The sequence below is a fragment of the Eubalaena glacialis genome, chromosome 3 (genome assembly GCF_028564815.1).
Source record: "Eubalaena glacialis isolate mEubGla1 chromosome 3, mEubGla1.1.hap2.+ XY, whole genome shotgun sequence".
Lineage (NCBI taxonomy): Eukaryota > Metazoa > Chordata > Mammalia > Artiodactyla > Balaenidae > Eubalaena > Eubalaena glacialis.
In genome coordinates, this window is record NC_083718.1 from 63512836 (window position 1) to 63532804 (window position 19969).

General features: G+C 37.5%; 1 protein-coding gene across 1 annotated transcript in view; it reads left to right on the plus strand.

Moving 5' to 3' along the window:
• F5 (coagulation factor V) overlaps positions 1 to 19969 on the plus strand; it is an 83298-nt gene that overhangs the window by 37279 nt on the left and 26050 nt on the right. The window contains exons 6-12 of the mRNA XM_061183123.1: positions 1651 to 1872; positions 3144 to 3309; positions 12487 to 12664; positions 14189 to 14288; positions 14719 to 14930; positions 16274 to 16424; positions 18803 to 19015. Of these exons, the coding sequence (XP_061039106.1) occupies positions 1651 to 1872; positions 3144 to 3309; positions 12487 to 12664; positions 14189 to 14288; positions 14719 to 14930; positions 16274 to 16424; positions 18803 to 19015 (1242 nt within the window). The remainder of the gene's footprint in view (positions 1 to 1650; positions 1873 to 3143; positions 3310 to 12486; positions 12665 to 14188; positions 14289 to 14718; positions 14931 to 16273; positions 16425 to 18802; positions 19016 to 19969) is intronic.

The window sequence follows — 19969 nt, forward strand, 5'->3', positions numbered from 1 at the left end:
CTGTTCTCTATATCTGAAAATCACAAATGGCTTCTCTTACTAAAAATAAAACTTGTCAAGAGTTGAGGTCTGGACATTGCTTTTAAATTGTATTCCATTTCATTTGATTCTATCTTCCCACCCGGGTCATTACAAATATACTAAGATGACCCTGGGTTTTGATTCAGAGTTTAAAAACTTAGTTAACTGAGTTAGCACATCTGAGTTTACACCTTGCTCACTTCTCTACCTTAGTGTGGCTTTTAGCAGTTAGTTGTCTCAATGTGCTTTCGTAAAAAAATGGGTTAATCATCTATCCTGGTGCAGAGGGTGTTTAAGAATTTTTTTACAGATACATAGCATGTCTAGTACTATGGGCCTTAGAGCGGAGTGGTCAAAAGAGAAATCGTATCTGTGTCCTGGCAAAGTAAATCATCTGTCTAAATATAGAGAAGGAGAAGCCAAAATAACCCATAGGAAAACATAAAAATTGATAACTCTATCAGGGCATAGAATTTATGAATTTATAGTTGAAATAGACAGAGTAGCTGGGGTAGAAAGTAGCTGGGGTAGATAGTAGCTGGTAGTAGAAACTGAGAAAAGTTAATGCTTGTAAAACTGCCTTATGGGGCAGTATAAATTGAATAAATATGATAAACGCTAATACAGATGTATGAAATGCTCAACCCAATATAAGCATTGATTGGAGGCAGATAAATTCTTCCACCAAAGCCTCCTACCTTCCAGCTTCTTGTTCTCACCTGTGATACTAGGAATTGGTCTTGTTACAGTGGTCTAAAAAAGACAAGCCCTTAGCCCCTCTTTGGGTAAGGGACTGATTCATGGCCCCAAGATCTAGTATCGAGTGATTATAGATCTGAAATTTAAAACCCAAGCCAAGGATAGAAGCCAGAGTTTGGAATCTCCTATAGAGCAAATCAGCATTTTCTGAGTCACTGTGGGAGCAAGAAGGAGCCAAACAGCTTTTGTACTCAGTTCTCATTACTCCATCCATGAAACGCTCCCAGTGACCCAGTATACTGAGGATTTCTCCACTGCATTTTAAGGAGATCCTATAACCCACACAGTAACTCACTGCCTTGTCATTAAAACAATCAACCAGCGGGTAAAGAAACAGTATAAAATCCTTAAAGCATCTTCACATCTTCTTCCTGTTAGGATCAAGCCCTTTTAGGATTAGAGGTTTAGGCCCTTCAACTCAGCCCTATTGGAGGCTCTGGCAACTCCCTCCAGCTGAGCCCAGATTGGTACTAGAGTGACCAACTACTCAGGCTTGCCCAGGACTTTCTCAATTCTAACACTGAAAATCCTGCCTCCTGGGAAACCCCTCAGTCCTCAGTAAACCAGGATGGTTGGTCACCTACTTTCTTCTCTCCTTGGCCTTAGCAATCCCTGTGTTTCTAAACTAATGTCCCCCATCTCTGGGCTCTATAGTACCACTTATTGCAATGAGTTGTGACTGCTTGTTTGCCCACCACTCAGATGTCTGCTTTTCTAGGGCAGGAACGAAAATGGGAGTGTCTATACCCCCCGGAACCTGGCACAATGCCTGATGCAAAGCAGGTGCTCAATACGTATCTGGTGAGGGAATTTTTTATCACAGACTGCTGACTGCCTGTTTTGGCCCCCATCTCTCTGTCTCTCCCTCAGATATAACAGTTTGTGCCCATGACCACATCAGTTGGCATCTGATTGGAATGAGCTCTGGGCCAGAACTGTTCTCCATTCATTTCAACGGCCAGGTCCTGGAGCAGAACCATCATAAGATCTCAGCCATCGCTCTCGTCAGTGCTACGTCCACAACTGCAAACATGACCGTGAGCCTAGAGGGAAAGTGGGTCATATCTTCGCTCATCCCAAAACATTTTCAAGGCAAGAAATTCTTCCAACAGTCTTGCTTACAAATGTAGGATCCTTTCTTCCTAGGCACTAACTCCCTCATTTTCCTTTGCTCTTGCAAGCCATCCACACTCCAGACATACATTCCTTAGTCCTTGAGAACAGAATTTAGATACTTTGCTCTTAGACTTACAGCTCGTTACGTGGGGATGGAGGAAGTAGAAGAAATTGACAAAGATTTTTTAAAATGATGCAAAAGCCGAAGAGGTCTCTACTTCCTTGAAAGGAGAAAGGAGGAAGGAAACAAAAACATACATAGGGATATTCTTTCTTGGGCTATTTAATATGCAGCTAAAGGAAAAGAACTAGGTATTGGAACTGCTCAAACTTCTGTAAATTTATAGAAGCACCAAGTTACCAAAAGTGTAAAAGTTTTAACATGAAAAAGTCTTTCATAACAAGATGAGCACAGAGCCTGGCCCAAAGAGGAACTCAGTGGATGTGTGTTGAATAGAAAACACATAGTATCTAACCAACTAAGGAGTGAGCTTTACAGGACATCAGTGAATTCTAGTGGGGGAAAAAATCAGCCTAGGTTGTTATATGGTATCAGGTAAACAAAATAGCTAACGGTCTATTACACATTGTTGCTTTAAAACAGTTAGGAGGAGGGTTCCTGTAAATATAAGTAAATCATTGTGTTACCAAAATAATGTGTATAAAAGCAAGAAATATAAAAAAGAGACACTTTATGGGATCATTTCATTTTTTGTTCACACTAAGCAGTCAAAATTATATTTGAAGTAATGAAATTGTCACAATATCCCTGGAAGATAGAGCCCCAAATACTAATGAAACAACAGCAAAACTAACATTATTGAGGTTAAGTGCTCTTTGTATTATCTTATTTAATTTTTAAGAACAATTTCATACAGTACACACTAGTAATATCTTCATTTTACAAATAAAAGGAAGAGGTTATAGGAAATATGAGAAATCGACATGACCTAAGTCATAAGGTTTTAAGGATCTGGAAATTTCAAGAAATTTTCCTCCCCGGTAAGAAACAACGGATAGCTTTCCAAGTTTTTCCTCTAACCCATCCTCTCTTTCCCTCGCTTTTTTATTCTTGCTCCTTCTGCCCTGTATTAAAAGAGCTTCAAACCAAAATGTTCAAAAGTTGCATGAGCATTACTTTCACTGTTATTATTGAAAACTTCCACAAATTTATTTAAAAGATGTACATTTTATCAGCCTTAATTTCTTCTCTCAGATTCTTTCATTGTCTTTATGTCCTAACTCAGCTGGGATGCAGGCTTACATAGACATTAAAAACTGTGCAAAGAAAACCAGGAATCCTAAGAAACTAACTCGAGACCAGAGGCGGCACATTAAGAGATGGGAATACTTCATTGCTGCAGAGGAAGTCATTTGGGACTATGCACCTATAATACCAGCAAACATGGACAAGTGAGTTTGAGGGGTTCTTACTACTGTGCAGATTCAAGACATTTTCCATAGGGTCCTAGATGCATGGGGTGAAATGTCATGAGTTGACAGCTTTCATGGTAATACATGTATTGGATTTCATTCAGGTTTTCTTTTCCAAAACAATCTGAAGTTACTCCAAACTCCTCAAGAGAACTCAGAAAAATAATAATAGTAGTAGTAGTAACAACAGCAATAATAATAGCAGCTACCACTTCTTGAATGCTTCCTATTGCCAAGCACTGTGTTAAACCTTTCTAAGAGCTTTGCTTTAACCCTACAAGTTAGAAACAGCTTTTACTTATTTTGTAAATTAGGAAATGGGAGAGTGGGATTAAGAAAACTGGAAATGCACATAGCTCTTAAACACTTGAAAAATACTCAAGCTCACTCACAGTAAGAGAAATACGTAAATTAAACTTCTCTCAAATACTATTTTTTACCTATCAGACTCACAAGTTTAGATGACATAATGTATTGGCAAGGCTGCAAGAAACAAGCTCTATCATGTATTGCTGGTGGAAGAGCGAATTGGAAAAGCCATTCTAGAGGATAATTTGGCAATGTGTATAAAATTATAAATGCATATATTTTTTGATCCAGCAATCTCACTCTGGGAATTTACTATATAGATATACTTGTATACAGGTGAAATGGTATGTGTACAGGATGTTCAGTGCTGCACTGTTGCAGCAGAATATTGGAAACAACCCATAATGTCCATCAATAGGAAATTAATAAGTTATGGTACATCATACAATGGAATACTATGCATCTGTTTTAAAGAGGATGCAAAAACTCTCTCTATACTAATATAAAAAGTTCTCCAAGAGATATTTTTAAATTAAAAAGTCAAGGGAGCAAGAAGGTAGAATAGCAGATTCCCCCACTTGTATTCCCCCACAGCAATGATAATTTGGCAGCCATCCACAAACAGAAGTGCCTTTGTGAGAGCTTTGGGATCAAAGTAGGAACTTGCAAAATCCCAGTGGAAGTCAAGACCAAGGAGGACTGTTTTAAGAAGGCAAGTCCATGCTCAGATGGTTGGTTCACTAACTGTAATTCAGTTACAAACCTGGAAATAGCCTCCTCCCCTTATGGACTCAGCTACAGCCCCACTTAACCTTGGTCCTGCCACCAGCACCATTTGCTAAGAAACCCAGGAGGAGTCACACCTGTCCATGACCCTGGAGGCTGACCTGCAGACCTCCGTTTGACTGTGAATCTTGAAGCAGCCCTGTAACTAATTCCATCCTTCTCCCAGCCATGATCCACGACTAGTCTTGCCTGCCCAGGGACCCGATGGGAGTCACATCCACTCATGCCCCTGGTGGCTGGCCTGCAGACCTTGGTCCCACTACAGATCTTGAAATGGCCCTGTTACCTAGTTCCAGACCTCAAAACTGCAGTTCAGGAGCAGTTCTGCCCACTCAGGGACCCACCCAGTGACCCACTGGGAGCCCTCCAAAGGGCCAGATGGGAGCCACACCCATCTACACACTTGGTAACAGGCCTACCATTTGCAAACCCAATTGTGGACCTTGAAGTAGACTGTTATCCCAGTGCTAGCTCTACTGACCAAGGTCCTGAAGGCAGTTCCATTTTCCCAGGGACCAGACAGGGTCTATGCCCACCTGAGCCCCTGGTAAAAGGCCTTCCAACCACAGATGCTGCTGCAGGCCCAGCAGCAACCACATGACCTGGTTCCAACATCACTCAACTGTGATCCCAGAGGCAATTCCATCAGGCTGCAGACCTGACAAGAGGTTTTTACCTGCCAAAACCTGTCTGTAAAGATTGGAAGGGGCTGTTTGCTCCAGCAAATGCACAAACACCAAAACAAAGCTACACAAATCACAAAGAATCAGGCAATATGACACCACCAAAGGAAACTAATAAAGCTCCAGTAACCAGTGTGAAAGAAATAGAGATCTACAAATTACCTGACAAAGAATTAAAAATAATCATCTTAAAGAAGCTCAATGAGGTACAAGATAACACAGATAGGTAATCAAATGAAATCAGGAAAACAATAAATGAACAAAATAAGAAATTTAATAAATAAATAGAAACCATAAAAAAATAACCAAACAGAAATCCTAGAGCTGAAGAATGCAATAACAGAACTGAAAATATTCAATAGAGAGCTTCAATAGCAGACTTATCACTTTAGCTTTAAGGACACCTGTAGATTAATGGATACATATATATGTATGGCTGAGTCGATTTGCTGTGTACCTGAAGCTATCGCAATATTGTTAATCAGCTATACTCCAACATAAAATAAAAAGTCATAAAAAAAAGGGAAGGGATAAAAAAGACAAGGTCACTATATAATGATAGAGTGGTCAATTAATCAAGAGACTATAACAATTATAAATATATATGCACCCAAGATTACAGCACCTAAATATGTGAAGCAAATATTAACGGAACTACAGGGAAAAATAGACAGCAATACAATAATAGTAGGGGACTTTAATACCACACTTTAATCAATGGATAAATTATCCAGACATAAAATCAATAAGGAAGCAGTGGAATTGAATAACACTGTAGAACAAGTGTACCTAACAGACATATAAAGAACATTCCATCCAAATAAAGAACATTCCATCGAACAACAGCAGAATACATATTCTTCTCAAGTGCACCTGGAATATTCTCTAGGATTCTTCATAACATATTAGTCCACAAAACAAGTTTTAACAAATTAAGAATATTAAAATAATATCAAGTATCTTTTCTCACCATAATGGTATGAAACTACAAATCAGTAACAGAAGAAAACTGAAAAATTCACAAATATGTGGATTAAATACTAGTCTCCTGAACAACCAATGGATCAAGGAAGAAATCAAATAGGAAATCAAAATATATCTTGAGACAAATGAAAACAGAAATACAACATACTAAAATTTATAGAATATAGAAAAGTGGTTGTAAGAGGGAAGTCTATAGTAATAAATGCCTACATTTAAAACAGAAGAAAGAAAGCCTCATGCACCAGAGAGCAGACAGCAGAAGCAAGAAGAACTACAATCCTGCAGCCTGTGGAACAAAAACCACATTCACAGAAAGATAGACAAAATGAAAAGGCAGAGGACTACGTACCAGATGAAGGAACAAGATAAAACCCCAGAAAAACAACTAAATGAAGTGGAGATAGGCAACTTTCCAGAAAAAGAATTCAGAATAATGATAGTGAAGATGATCCAGGACCTCGGAAAAAGAATGGAGGCAAAGATCGAGAAGGTGCAAGAAATGTTTAACAAAGACCTAGAAAAATTAAAGAACACACACCTAGAAGAATTAAAGAACAAACAAACAGAGATGAACAATACAATAACTGAAATGAAAAATACACTAGAAGGAATCATTAGTAGAATAACTGAGGCAGAAGAATGGATAAGTGACCTGGAAGACAGAATGGTGGAATTCACTGCTGCAGAACAGAATATAGAAAAAAGAATGAAATGAAGACAGCCTAAGAGACCTCTGGGTCAACATTAAACATAACAACATTCGCATTATAGGGGTACCAGAAGGAGAAGAGAGAGAGAAAGGACCCAAGAAAATATTTGAAGAGATTATAGTCGAAAACTTCCCTAACATGGGAAAGGAAATAGCCACACAAGTCCAGGAAGCGCAGAGAGTCCCATACAGGATAAACACAAGGAGAAACACGCCGAGACACACAGTAATCAAACTGACAAAAATTAAAGACAAAGAAAAATTATTGAAAGCAACAAGGGAAAAATGACAACATACAAGGGAACTCCCATAAGGTGAACAGTTGATTTCTCAGCAGAAACTCTACAAGCCAGAAGGGAATGGGATGATATATTTAAAATGATGAAAGAGAAGAACCTACAACCAAGATTACTCTACCCAGCAAGGATCTCATTCAGATTTGACGGAGAAATCAAAAGCTTTACAGACAAGGAAAAGCTAAGAGAATTCAGCACCACCAAACCAGCTCTACAACAAATGCTAAAGGAACTTCTCTAAGTGGGAAACAGAAGAAAAGAAAAAGACCTACAAAAACAAACCCAAAGCAATTAAGAAAATGGTCATAGGAACATACATATCGATAATTACCTTAAATGTGAATGGATTAAATGCTCTAACCAAAAGACACAGGCTCGCTGAATGGATACAAAAACAAGACCCATATATATGCTGTCTAAAAGAGACCCACTTCAGACCTAGGGACACATACAGACTGAAAGTGAGGGGATGGAAAAAGATATTCCATGCAAATGGAAATCAAAAGAAACCTGGAGTAGCAATACTCATATCAGAAAAAATAGACTTTAAAATAAAGAATGTTACAAGAGACAAGGAAGGATACTACATAATGATCATGGGATCAATCCAAGAAGAAGATATAACAATTATAAATATATATGCACCCAACATAGGAGCACCTCAATACATAAGGCAAATGCTAATAGCTATAAAAGAGGAAATTGACAGTAACACAATAACAGTGGGGGACTTTAACACCTCACTTACACCAATGGACAGATCATCCAGACAGAAAATTAATAAGGAAACACGACCTTTAAATGACACAACAGACCAGATAGATTTAATTGGTATTTATAGGACATTCCATCCAAAAACAGCAGATTACACTTTCTTCTCAGGTGCACATGGAACATTCTCCAGGATAGATCACATCTTGGGTCACAAATCAAACCTTGGTAAATTTAAGAAAATTCAAATCATATCAAGCATCTTTTCTGACCACAATGCTATGAGATTAGAAATAAATTACAGGGAAAAAAACATAAAAAACACAAACACATGGAGGCCAAACAAACGTTACTAAATAGCCAAGAGATCACTGAAGAAATCAAAGAGGAAATCAAAAAATACCTAGAGACAAATGACAATGAAAACATGATGATCCAAAACCTATGGGATGCAGCAAAAGCAGTTCTAAGAGGGAAGTTTATAGCTATATAGCCTACTTCAAGAAACAAGAAAAATCTCAAATAAACAATCTAACCTTACACCTAAAGGAACTAGAGAAAGAAGAACAAACAAAACCCAAAGTTAGCAGAAGGAAAGAAATCATAAAGATCAGAGCAGAAATAGATGAAATAGAAACAAAGAAAACAATAGCAAACATCAATAAAACTAAAAGCTTGTTCCTTGAGAAGATAAACAAAATTGATAAACCATTAGCCAGACTCATCAAGAAAAAGAGGGAGAGGACTCAAATCAATAAAATTAGAAATGAAAAAGAAGTCACAGCAGACACCGCAGAAATACAAAGCATCCTAAGAGACTACTACAAGCAGCTCTATGCCAATAAAATGGACAACCTGGAAGAAATGGACAAATTCTTAGAAAGGTATAACCTTCCAAGACTGAACCAGGAAGAAATAGAAAATATGAACAGACCAATCACAAGTAATGAACTTGAAACTGTGATTAAAAATCTTCATCCAGAACCAGATGGCTTCACAGGTGTATTCTATCAAACATTTAGAGAAGAGCTAACACCCATCCTTCTCAAACTCTTCCAAAAAATTTCAGAGGAAGGAACACTCCCAAACTCATTCTATGAGGCCACCATCACCCTGATACCAAAACCAGACAAAGATACTACAAAAAAAGAAAATTATAGACCAATATCACTGAAGAATATAGATGCAGAAATCCTCAACAAAATACTAGCAAACAGAATCCAACAACACATTAAAAGGATCATACACCATGATCAAGTGGGATTTATCCCAGGGATGCAAGGATTCTTCAATATATGCAAATCAATCAATGTGATACACATATTAACAAATTGAAGTATAAAAACCATATGATCATTTCAATAGATGCAGAAAAAGCTTTTGACAAAATTCAACACCCATTTATGAAAATAACTCATAATGAACAAATAAAACAAAATGAACATTATGAAAATCAGTTGAATTTATATACACTAACAATGAACAATCCAAACAGAAATTAAGAAAATACTTCCATTTACAACAGAATTTTTTTAAAAGAATAAAATACTTAGGAAATTTAACCAAGGTAGTGAAAGAGCTACACACTGAAAACTATAAGACAACAATGAAAGAAACTGAAGAATATACAATCAAATACAAAGATGTCCCGTGTTTATGGATTAGAAGAATTAACTTTGTTAAAATGCCCACATTACACAAAGTGATCTACAGATTCAAGGCAATCCCTATTAAATTCCAATGACATTTTTCAAAGAAATAGAAAAAAAAAAACAATTCTAAAATTCAGATGAAACCACAGAAGACCCTGAATATCCCAAGCAATCGTGAGCAAGAAGAGCAAAGCTTGAGGCATCATACTTCCTAATTTCAAACTATATTACAAAGCTATAGTAATTGAACAGTATAATAATGGCATAAAAACAGACACATATACCAAATGAACAGAAGTAAGGGCCCAGAAATAAACCCATGCATATATGGTCAACCAATCTTTGACAAGGGCACTAAGAATACACAATGAGGAAAGGACAGTCTCTTCAATAAATGATGGTGGAAAAACTGGATATCCATATGCAAAAAAATAAAATTAGACCCTTAACTTATAGCATAGACAAAAATTAACTCAAAATAAATTAAAAACTTAAATGTAATACCTGAAACCATAAAACCACTAGAAGAAAACATAACAGAAAATCTCTTTGACATTGGTCTTGGCAATGATTTTTTTGGGTATGACACCAAAAGCATAAGTAACAAAAGCAAAAATAAACAAGTGGGGCTACATCAAGCTGAAAAACTTCTGCACAGCAAAAGAAACAATCAACAAAATAAAAATATAACCTACAGAATGGGAGAAAATATTTGCAAACCATATATCTGATAAGAGGTTAATATCCAAAATATAAAACGAACTCATGTAACTCAAAGGCAAAACAAACAAACAAAAATAGCCTGATTTAAAAAATGGGCAAAGGATCTAAACTGACATCTTTCTAAAGAAACATACAGGGACTTCCCTGGTAGTGCAGTGGTTAAGAATCTGCCTGCCAATGCAGGAGACACGGGTTCGATCCCTGGTCCGGGAAGATCCCACATGCCACGGAGCAACTGAGCCTGTGCACCACAACTACTGAGCCTGCACATCTAGAGCCCGTGCTCTGCAACAAGAGAAGCCACTGAAATGAGAAGCCCGTGCACCGCAACAAAAGAGTAGCCCCCACTTGCCACAACTAGGGAAAGCCCACACACAGCAATGAAGACCCAATACAGCCAATAAATAAATAAATAAATTTAAAAAATTAAAAAATTAAAATTGTCAACTGTGGTAAAAAAAAGAAAACATACAAATGGCCAATAGGCATATGAAAAGGTGTTCAGCATCACTAATCATGAGCGAAATGCAAATCATATCCATGATGAGATATCACCTCATACCTATAAGGATAACTAGGATGAAAAAGAGGTAACAACTGTTGATGAGGGTGTGGAGAAAATGGAATCCTTGTACACTGTTGGTGAGAATGTAAATTGGTGCAGCCTTTATGGAAAACAGTAAGGAGCTTCCTCAAAAAATTAAAAATAGAACTACCACTTCTGGGTATATATCCAAAGGAAATGAAATCAGTATATCAAAGAGATATTTGCACTCCCATGTTCATTGCAGTATTATCCATGATAGCCTACATATGGAAACAACCTGAGTGTCTATCAATGGATAAATGAATTTTTAGAAATATGGTTTATATATACAATGGAATATCATTCAGCCTTTAAAAAGAAGGAAATCCTGCCATTTGTAACAACATGGAAAAACCTGCAGGACATTAGGCTAAGTGAAACATTCCATACACAGAATTACAAATATTGCATGATCTCACTTATATGTGGAATCTAAAAAAGTCGAACTCGTAGAAGCAGAGCGTATAATGGTGGTTGCCAGGGGCTGGGAGGTGAGGGGAATGCAGAGATGTTGATCAAAGTATACAAACCTTCAGTTTCAAAATAAATAAGTTCTGGAGACCTAACAAACAGTGCAGTATATTAACTATAGTTAGTAACACTATAGTTAATAACACTGTATTGTACACTTGAAATTTGTTAAGACAGTAGATCTTAAGTGTTCTCAAAATTTAAAAATATTAGTAACTAGGTGAGGTGATGGAAGTGGTAATTAGCTTGACTGTGGTAGTCTCATATATTCATATATAAATTATTATGTTGTACACCTTAAATACATACATTTGTCAATTATACCTCAATACAGCTGGAAAAATGCAAAAAAACTTCAAGGTGTAGTATGGAATATATAAATAGCTGCCTTTTGTTAAAGGAGTGAAAGGATAAGAATATTTATATTTGCAAGTCATATTCGCATAAAGATGCTCTGGAATTATACACATGAAATTAATACAAGTGAATATTTAGAAAATGCAGGAAGGGTTAGGGAAGTGGGGTTGAGATAAGAATCCAGAACTCTCTAGCAGCAGTCAGTGATTTTTATTGTGTAAAATAAACGCATAAAATGGATAAACTCTACCATGGAACTCTGCTTTTGCAAACTAAGGCTATAAAAAGGACCAAGGGGGAAAGTGGTTCATGTTGCTTCCCCTAAATCATTTATTGCAGTAGCTACAGAAGATGGGTGAAGGCAGTTGGTTTTCAGATGGCACCAGGATTGGGTGGATGGTAGAAGAGATAGCCCAACAGCACAGAACTTATGTTTAATAAAGACAGCAGAAGCTTCCTACAGTGGGATTGTGCATTTAGAGATTGAGAAGTACCTGGAAAGCCAATAAGGATATCATAAGTTAAGTGATAAGAAATACTTAAGAAAAATTCATAGTGTATCTTATCCTTTCATCCAGGTAGACCTTTCAGAGATAGCGAAGGTCTACTCTAGAAACCATAGTGACAGGAAGATCTAAGTAGCTGGTTCTAACCATGATTAAGACTTTATCAATGGTGGAGGAGACAGATCAGAGGTTTCCAGTTTTCCAACTAGAGAGAAGGTATCAGGACTTTGCAAACCACATTAAGGTTTGTTTGTTTGTTTTCCTTAAGGAAACTAGCATTTTAGCTAATTCAATAGAACTTCTAAGCATAAGGGTTTCCCTATCATACTGGGGTCTCTACTTGAGAAAATGATTTAATCTTTTAAATTTTATTTCACTTTAAGAAAGTACAGATCTCTGCATTTGGATAATTTCTCAAACCAAATTGGAAAACATTATAAGAAGGTTGTCTACAAACAGTACCAAGATGCATCCTTCACCAAACGCCTGGAGAATCCCAATAGCAAAGAAGATGGGATCTTGGGCCCTATTATCAGAGCCCAGGTCAGAGACACACTTAAAGTAAGTAACAGAAATATAGAACCATGGAAGAAATTAAATAGTGAAAACAAGATTATAAGTACTGGTTATTTTTTTAATGTGTCCATATAAGTTTTAATTAAAATGCAGCTTTAATTTTTATTTAGTATTTGTGCTTATTGTAGCCTATCTCATAATACAAACAATCTGAGACAGTTTATCAAATTATAAAGGAATAAAACAAGGAGCCAATGTAATTGGGGTGAAGGATAATATGGGGACAAAGAAAATAAAGCCAAGGATAAGATAAGTATAATGAAACACATACCATATGCTCCTATAATGTTGTCAACAAATTTTGTCCTAAGCTTTCTAGCAGCCAAAGTAAAAAGGGAACTAGGTCAGGGCAGGAGTCACAGTAGTCATAAAAGAAGCACAGTTTCCCCTGCTACTGAGACTTAAGAGGAATTTCTCCCATGGATCCTTAAAAGAGGATGCTGTGTGATGTAGTAGATGGAATCCTTGATAAATTCCTACTGGTACAATAAATTTATAAATTTAAAAGTTACAAAGCTTTTTAAAATAATGTTTCTCATTATAGCTGAGAACATAACCCAACTGAATGAAAACAATTCATCAATGTGGTCTAGGTATATAGTTTTCTGATGATTGGTCTCTGATGAAGGTAAATTTTGATATGTTTCAAGAACACTGAGTGTTCTTCAGACAGTTTTTCTTAAATGCTGTGTCACATCATCACCTTATCTTCTGATAAGAACTAGACTGCAGAGAATTGAAAGTTGCAATCTTTGGCAAGATTCTAGAATGCAGATAATCTGCAGATTAAGGATGATCCAGCTGCTTTGGCAAGCAAGTAGAAGATAAGATTAAAATTCTCTTCTGAAGATTCAGCAGGCTAACTAGGACTCCTGTGTGCATAAAGCTCCTCCCTTCACCTCTTCATGAGAATGAACCAAGAGGATATCTACAGACAAGGCCAATTCTGTTCATTTAAAAAATAACAAAAGGACAGAAAGCAGCCTTTCTCTGTTCTCTTTACCTTCCCTCATTTCTGATCCCTTTTAGGTACTCTTAGAAAGTGGAAATATGCCTCATTGGCAATTCAGGATCTGGCTATTTTCTGTGCCCCATCAAGAAGATGACTTGATGACAGGGTTCTGGGGGATCTGGCAGGCTGGAGAAGGTGATCATGGTCTAAGAGAAGAGAAGGAGCAGATTCAAAGGCAGATGTGGTCCAAGCTGAAAGGAGAGGGGACAGGGGATGGCAACCAACTTGGAGAGAGTGATATACTGTGAGGAAAATGTCACTTCTAAGGTTAGACTTCTCTTTCCATTTTCCACCTTACTATGTGAGTGGAACTCTCTCAAATGCGTCTGTCAGGTGATGGGGAGAGGTTGCCACTCAGATAAACAGCATTAGTTTGCATTGACATAAACACACACACACATACACACTATCCCACAAGTACGTATGCAAAGCTAGCATCCTGTGTTCTCATGATTGACCTTAAATCCTGAAATAATGAATTTGAGTTAATTTTGTAGATCATGTTCAAAAATATGGCCAGCCGCAGCTACAGCATTTACCCTCATGGTGTGACCTTCTCTCCTTATGAAGATGAAGTCAACTCTTCCTCTACCTCAGGTTTGAACCTTTCACTTCTACTGAATGAAACTATTGACTTCTGAGAGGTTGCCGTAATTTTCTAGTGTCCTCCTTGCCCAGTAGTATAACTTATACAGTCAGGTAGTATACATATAGGGGTATCCTCAAAGTCACAACCAAACACTGCTCACTTCAGGGATTTTGTTTACCCTAATGATTACAAAATATGGTGTCCTTTGTTAGTGCCATAAGTGGCCTCTAGTGGACGAATATGTAATAGCTACATGCTATCCAGAGTTCTATCAAGTGGAACTTAATATAAAAATAATATTCCTTTCCTAACATTGATTCTAACAAGAGCTCAATTATTTTAAATTATTCATTCATTTATTATTTACTTGTTTATTTAATTTATTTCCATGAAATAATTTTGAAAATCAAAAAAAATTTTGACTATATTTTCTTTCAGGCAGTAACACCATGATCAAAGCAGTTCAACCAGGGGAAACCTATACTTATAAGTGGAACATCCTAGAGTCTGATGAACCCATGGAAAATGATGCTCAGTGCTTACCAAGACCATACTACAGTAATGTGGACATCACAAGGGACATTGCCTCTGGGCTGATAGGGCTACTTCTAATTTGTAAGAGCAGATCCTTGGATAAGCGAGGCATACAGGTATTTTGTCCTTGAAGTAACCTTTCAGAAATTCCAGGAATTTCTTCTGACTGGAACAGATTAGTTCTCCTTGTTAAACAATGGGGCTTTTGCTTCTAGAGAACCAGAAAATATTAAGTAGTCCTCTTTAGTGTGAATGTAACAATGCTTATTCCTTTAGTTACTTTTTTGTCTTGTCTATTTCCATATGGACTTTCACTGGAGAAGGCAAGTCTACAGTGTGATACTGTATTTTGTTTGTTTGTTTCAAATTCCAGATCTGTCCGTGCTATGTGATGAGCAAGTCACTTAGTTTCTCTTAATTTCTTCCTTTCATCAAAACGGTATTACCCGGTGGCGCAGTGGTTAAGACTCGCGCTCCCAACGCAGGGAGCCCAGGGTTCGATCCCTGGTCAGGGAACTAGGTCCCACATGCATGCTGCAACTAAGAGTTTGCATGCCACAACTAAGAAGCCCACGAGCTGCAACTAAGCAGCCCGCCTGCTGCAACTAAGACCCGACACAACCAAATAAATAAACAAATAAATAAAATTAAAAAAAAAAAAAAGGGTATTACCCCCTCCTAAAAATTTTATAGGGTTGTTTCACGGCTCAATGAGATACCATCTGGTAAAAGTGTAAAGCTCTGTACCAGTCCTTGTTATTTTTAGAGACCTGAAATAGGGAGAGAAAGGAGAGATACAGGCAGACATAGCTTGCAGACATAGCTTTTCATGATGTTGAACCCAGACAATGGTCTGTCTCTAGCAAGACCAATTTATACAGAAGAATGTGAAAAAAAGATATGGATCTTCTGACTTTATCTTCATTGAAGAATAAAAGCCTCATATCATTAACTTAAAATTCCCAATTAGGCTAAGCTATAATCAAAGAAATCTCATCCCAAGGCATATAAAATAAATACATGCCTAGAAAAAGCAGAAAGAGACATTTGGAAGACCCTAATTTATTGAGCTAGGAAAGGAAACAGGTCGGGAGAGATATAAAACTTTCCTACTGCACCCTTCTTTTTTATCCTTTGCAACTATTTGGAGCACATCCAATCAATCATTCGAGTTGAAAGGTGATAACAGAGATAAACAGAATTACAGTTGCTAACGTTGAAATGGGATTTTTCTATTAGGATATTTTAGTCTCTGAATTTTCTGATCTGCTCTGTTTGCCTTGACATGCCACCTTTGGCTCTAACAAGGGCTTTGTACACAATGGGCTCTCACGGATGTATGAATTTATGGCTTTACTGGACCCAAGACCTGTACCCCTTTGGTTTCTGAGAACTCAGTGTTGTAGTTAATCAATCTGCTAGGACGTTAATCACTGAACACAGCACTTTTACCCTCCAGAGGGCAGCAGACATCGAGCAGCAGGCTGTGTTTGCTGTGTTTGATGAGAACAAGAGCTGGTACATTGAGGACAACATCTACAAGTTTTGTGAAAATCCTGAGAAGGTGAAACGTGATGACCCCAAGTTTTATGAGTCAAACATCATGAGCAGTAAGTCAGAGCACTCTTTTTGTCCATCAGTTTTTCACTCCTGTGGTTGAAGTGTGACTTTCCTAGAGGAAGAGACATGGATTAGAATCCACTCACCTCTTACCCTCACTTCCAGTCTAGGGATTTGGTGATGAAATTACTGGGTGATATTATAGGAATCTTTTTACAGCATGAGGTAAAAAGCTTGTTATCCTTAGAAGTCTTCTTGGTCTCCTGCCCCAAATGTGTGTGTGTGTGTGTGTGTGTGTGCATGTGTGCATGCATGCACATGTGTGCATGTACACTTGCTCTGAGCAGGTAAGAACAGGGTGAGGGATGGATGGTGAGGGAAGAGGCCTTGGTCAGAGGTATCTGGGGATTTTAGACTGGGTGCAAGGTGAATACTCTTTATGGCCAGGGCAGAAATATTAAGTAGTCCTCTTTAGTGTGAATGTAACAATGCTTATTCCTTTAGTTACTTTTTTATCTTGTCTATTTCTTATTTCTGCCAGGGCAGAAACAGGGTAAATAATCCAAAATTGGATTGTCAAATCAAACTAAGGCAAAATGCATATGGGGAGACAAGAGTCTTGGAAAGTCAATCCATAAAGAAGTTTTAAGTACACAGTAAGAAGTTCAGAACAGAAAGAATTCCCTGAGCCAAGGTTCAGGCTTTTGCTACAGTTTTTAAAGTCAGTGCCCAAAGCCACTGGTATGGGAAGTCTGGGAGAGATTTCACTGAGCCAGCTGGAAGCAAACTTCTCCACAATGGTCATCGTCCCCTTCCTCAGAGTTGAGAGTCACTATTATCACTTTCTCTGATAAGTAACCACAGGTACGAGGATGGTTTCTCCATGGTCTGTTCATATAACTTCAGACAACTAACAACTGGGGATTCTCAGAACTGGCAGGTGCCAGGAAAATAATTTGAAACAGGGAGTTAGCCTCAGCTTTCTGTACTTAATTTCATTTTGGCAATCAATCTGTCATAGCTCTAGACTAGCGCTGTCCGTTAGAAATTATATATGAGCCACAAATATAATTTAAAATTTTCTAATAGGCATATTAAAAATTAAAGAGAAATATATGAAATTTATTTAATAATGTTTAATTTAATATATCATAAATATTATCATTTCAACATATAATCAATATTAAAATTAATGAGATTTACTTTCTTACTAAATCTTTGAAATCCAGTGTGTATTTTATACTCACAGCACATCTCAATCCAGATTACCCATATTTCGAGTGCCCAGTAGTCACTGGTAGCTAGTGGCTACCAAATTAGTGCAGCTATAGGCCATTTAGAAAAGCTCCCTGAATGAGGTACAAACTAAAAACACATTATGTCAGCTATTCGATAAATATTTAAGTTCTCACTAGTTCCAGGCATTGTACTAAGATTAGGACTATAGTGGTAACCTAGGCAGACATGGACCCTGCCCTTATAGAAATCGTATCTGTGATTTTATTACCATGCTTAGTATATAAGTAGACAATGATACTGACTAAAACTGTATCCCTTGGAAAGAGAATGAAAATGTCTGAACTTGATAGTTGAGTGCAAACTAGAGCTTATATAAATGCTAAGACAGAGCAATTAAAATTGCAAAATGTGCTAAATATGCTTCATTTTTAGGGACATTACTTTGCATTCAATAACTAATGTGTCGAGGATACGGGGAGGGGGAAGGGTAAGGTGGGAGAAAGTGAGAGAGTGGCATGGACATATATACACTACCAAACGTAAAATAGATAGCTAGTGGGAAGCAGCCGCATAGCACAGGGAGATCAGCTCGGTGCTTTGTGACCACCTAGAGGGGTGGGATAGGGAGGGTGGGAGGGAGGGAGACGCAAGAGGGAAGAGATATGGGGACATGTGTGTATGTATAACTGATTCACTTTGTTATAAAGCAAAAACTAACACACCATTGTAAAGCAATTATATTCCAATAAAGATGTTTAAAAAAAAAAAGAAAAAGAAAAAAATAACTAATGCCTCAAGAATCTGTATTTCTTATATTATGCTTTTTCTCCAGGTAAAATTAATCTAGACAAAATTCTAAGTTACCTTCGGAATATCTTTAAAAGCAGAACCTAGAGTACAAAATATTTAACATACACTTAACAAATGAATAAATAAATCAATGTGAATGAAAAGGCTTTGTCTTTATCCTGACATTTCTCCCTTGGCTAACTTAGGAGAATAAGCTCTCATTTGAAAAGTCTGAGTTTGATCTTCTTCCAGTTACACGTTAGATTTGGTAAAGCTTATCTCAGATAATCACTGCTTAGATGCAACCAAATTACCATTGGGATATTTACCATAAGTATAATTAGACACATTCCCTTTTGTTGGCATAGGCCTGATGTTTCAACAAATTTCACTCTTTCAGCTATCAATGGCTATGTGCCTGAGAGCATACCCACACTAGGATTCTGCTTTGATGACACCGTCCAGTGGCACTTCTGTAGTATGGGAACCCAGAATGACATTTTGACCATTCACTTCACTGGGCACTCATTCATCTATGGAAAGAAACACGAGGACACCTTGACCCTCTTCCCCATGTGTGGGGAATCTGTGACCGTCACAATGGATAATGTTGGTAAGAGCTTGGACTCTTAAAGGGGACTCTCTGATCTACCCAGTCTGCTGCAGCTCTCCAGACTACCATGGTTCCTGGGCTTCTCTCTCTGATCCCTTGCAGGCTTTCTTTTCAGTACTACTCATGATTTCTGTTTGGGGAATTAATTACTTAAATGGGTCCAGTCCTTTAATGTGCGTTCCATTTATCCTTTTCTGCACTAAGTGAGAAGTAAAGATACAACAGTAAAAAGATAAGGCATGACTTTGAGGAGAAAGCGTGAGCATTCAGCCACAAAAGAGCATTTCTTTTATCAAAATGCCTTTTTCAGCTTTATAAGACAGCCATCCCACCCTAGGGTTAGTGATCACCCGATATAGTGCCTTAGAGGCTGGCTTCAGAGACAGCAGTGTCATGGAAAGCACATGGGCTTTGGAATTCATCAGACCTGGGTTCAAATCCTGCTTTGCCACTTGATATCTGTGTAGCCTTGGACAAATTACTCCACCTCACTGAGCCTCAGTTTATTCATCTAAAAAACAGAATAATAACACCTTACAGAGTTGCTTTGACCATTAATTGTTATACGTGCCAAGTGCCTAGGACTCAGTAGACAATCAACATGTGGTAACTATTGAAGACTTTCCAGGAAATCTTCAGTGTGCCAGCAAATCATACCATTTCAAAGAAACTCAGAACTGCCCTAGGCCCACCTGGATTATTTATTACTTAGAAATATCTATATGTCTCTTATTTGTGGGGGTAAACATCATCATCTTCCCCCTAACTCCAGCTCTCTGACAAAATGTGCAACTCACAAGATGCTTATGATATTCAAAGTCCATTTCATTCTTGACTCATCCCTTTAAAAATATATTCTAAAATAGTGACTCTCAAACTATCTGTGCTGAAAGTTTTTTTCTCCCTAATTTTCACTGACCAATACTTTGGGTCTATATTCTGTTAAATGAGATA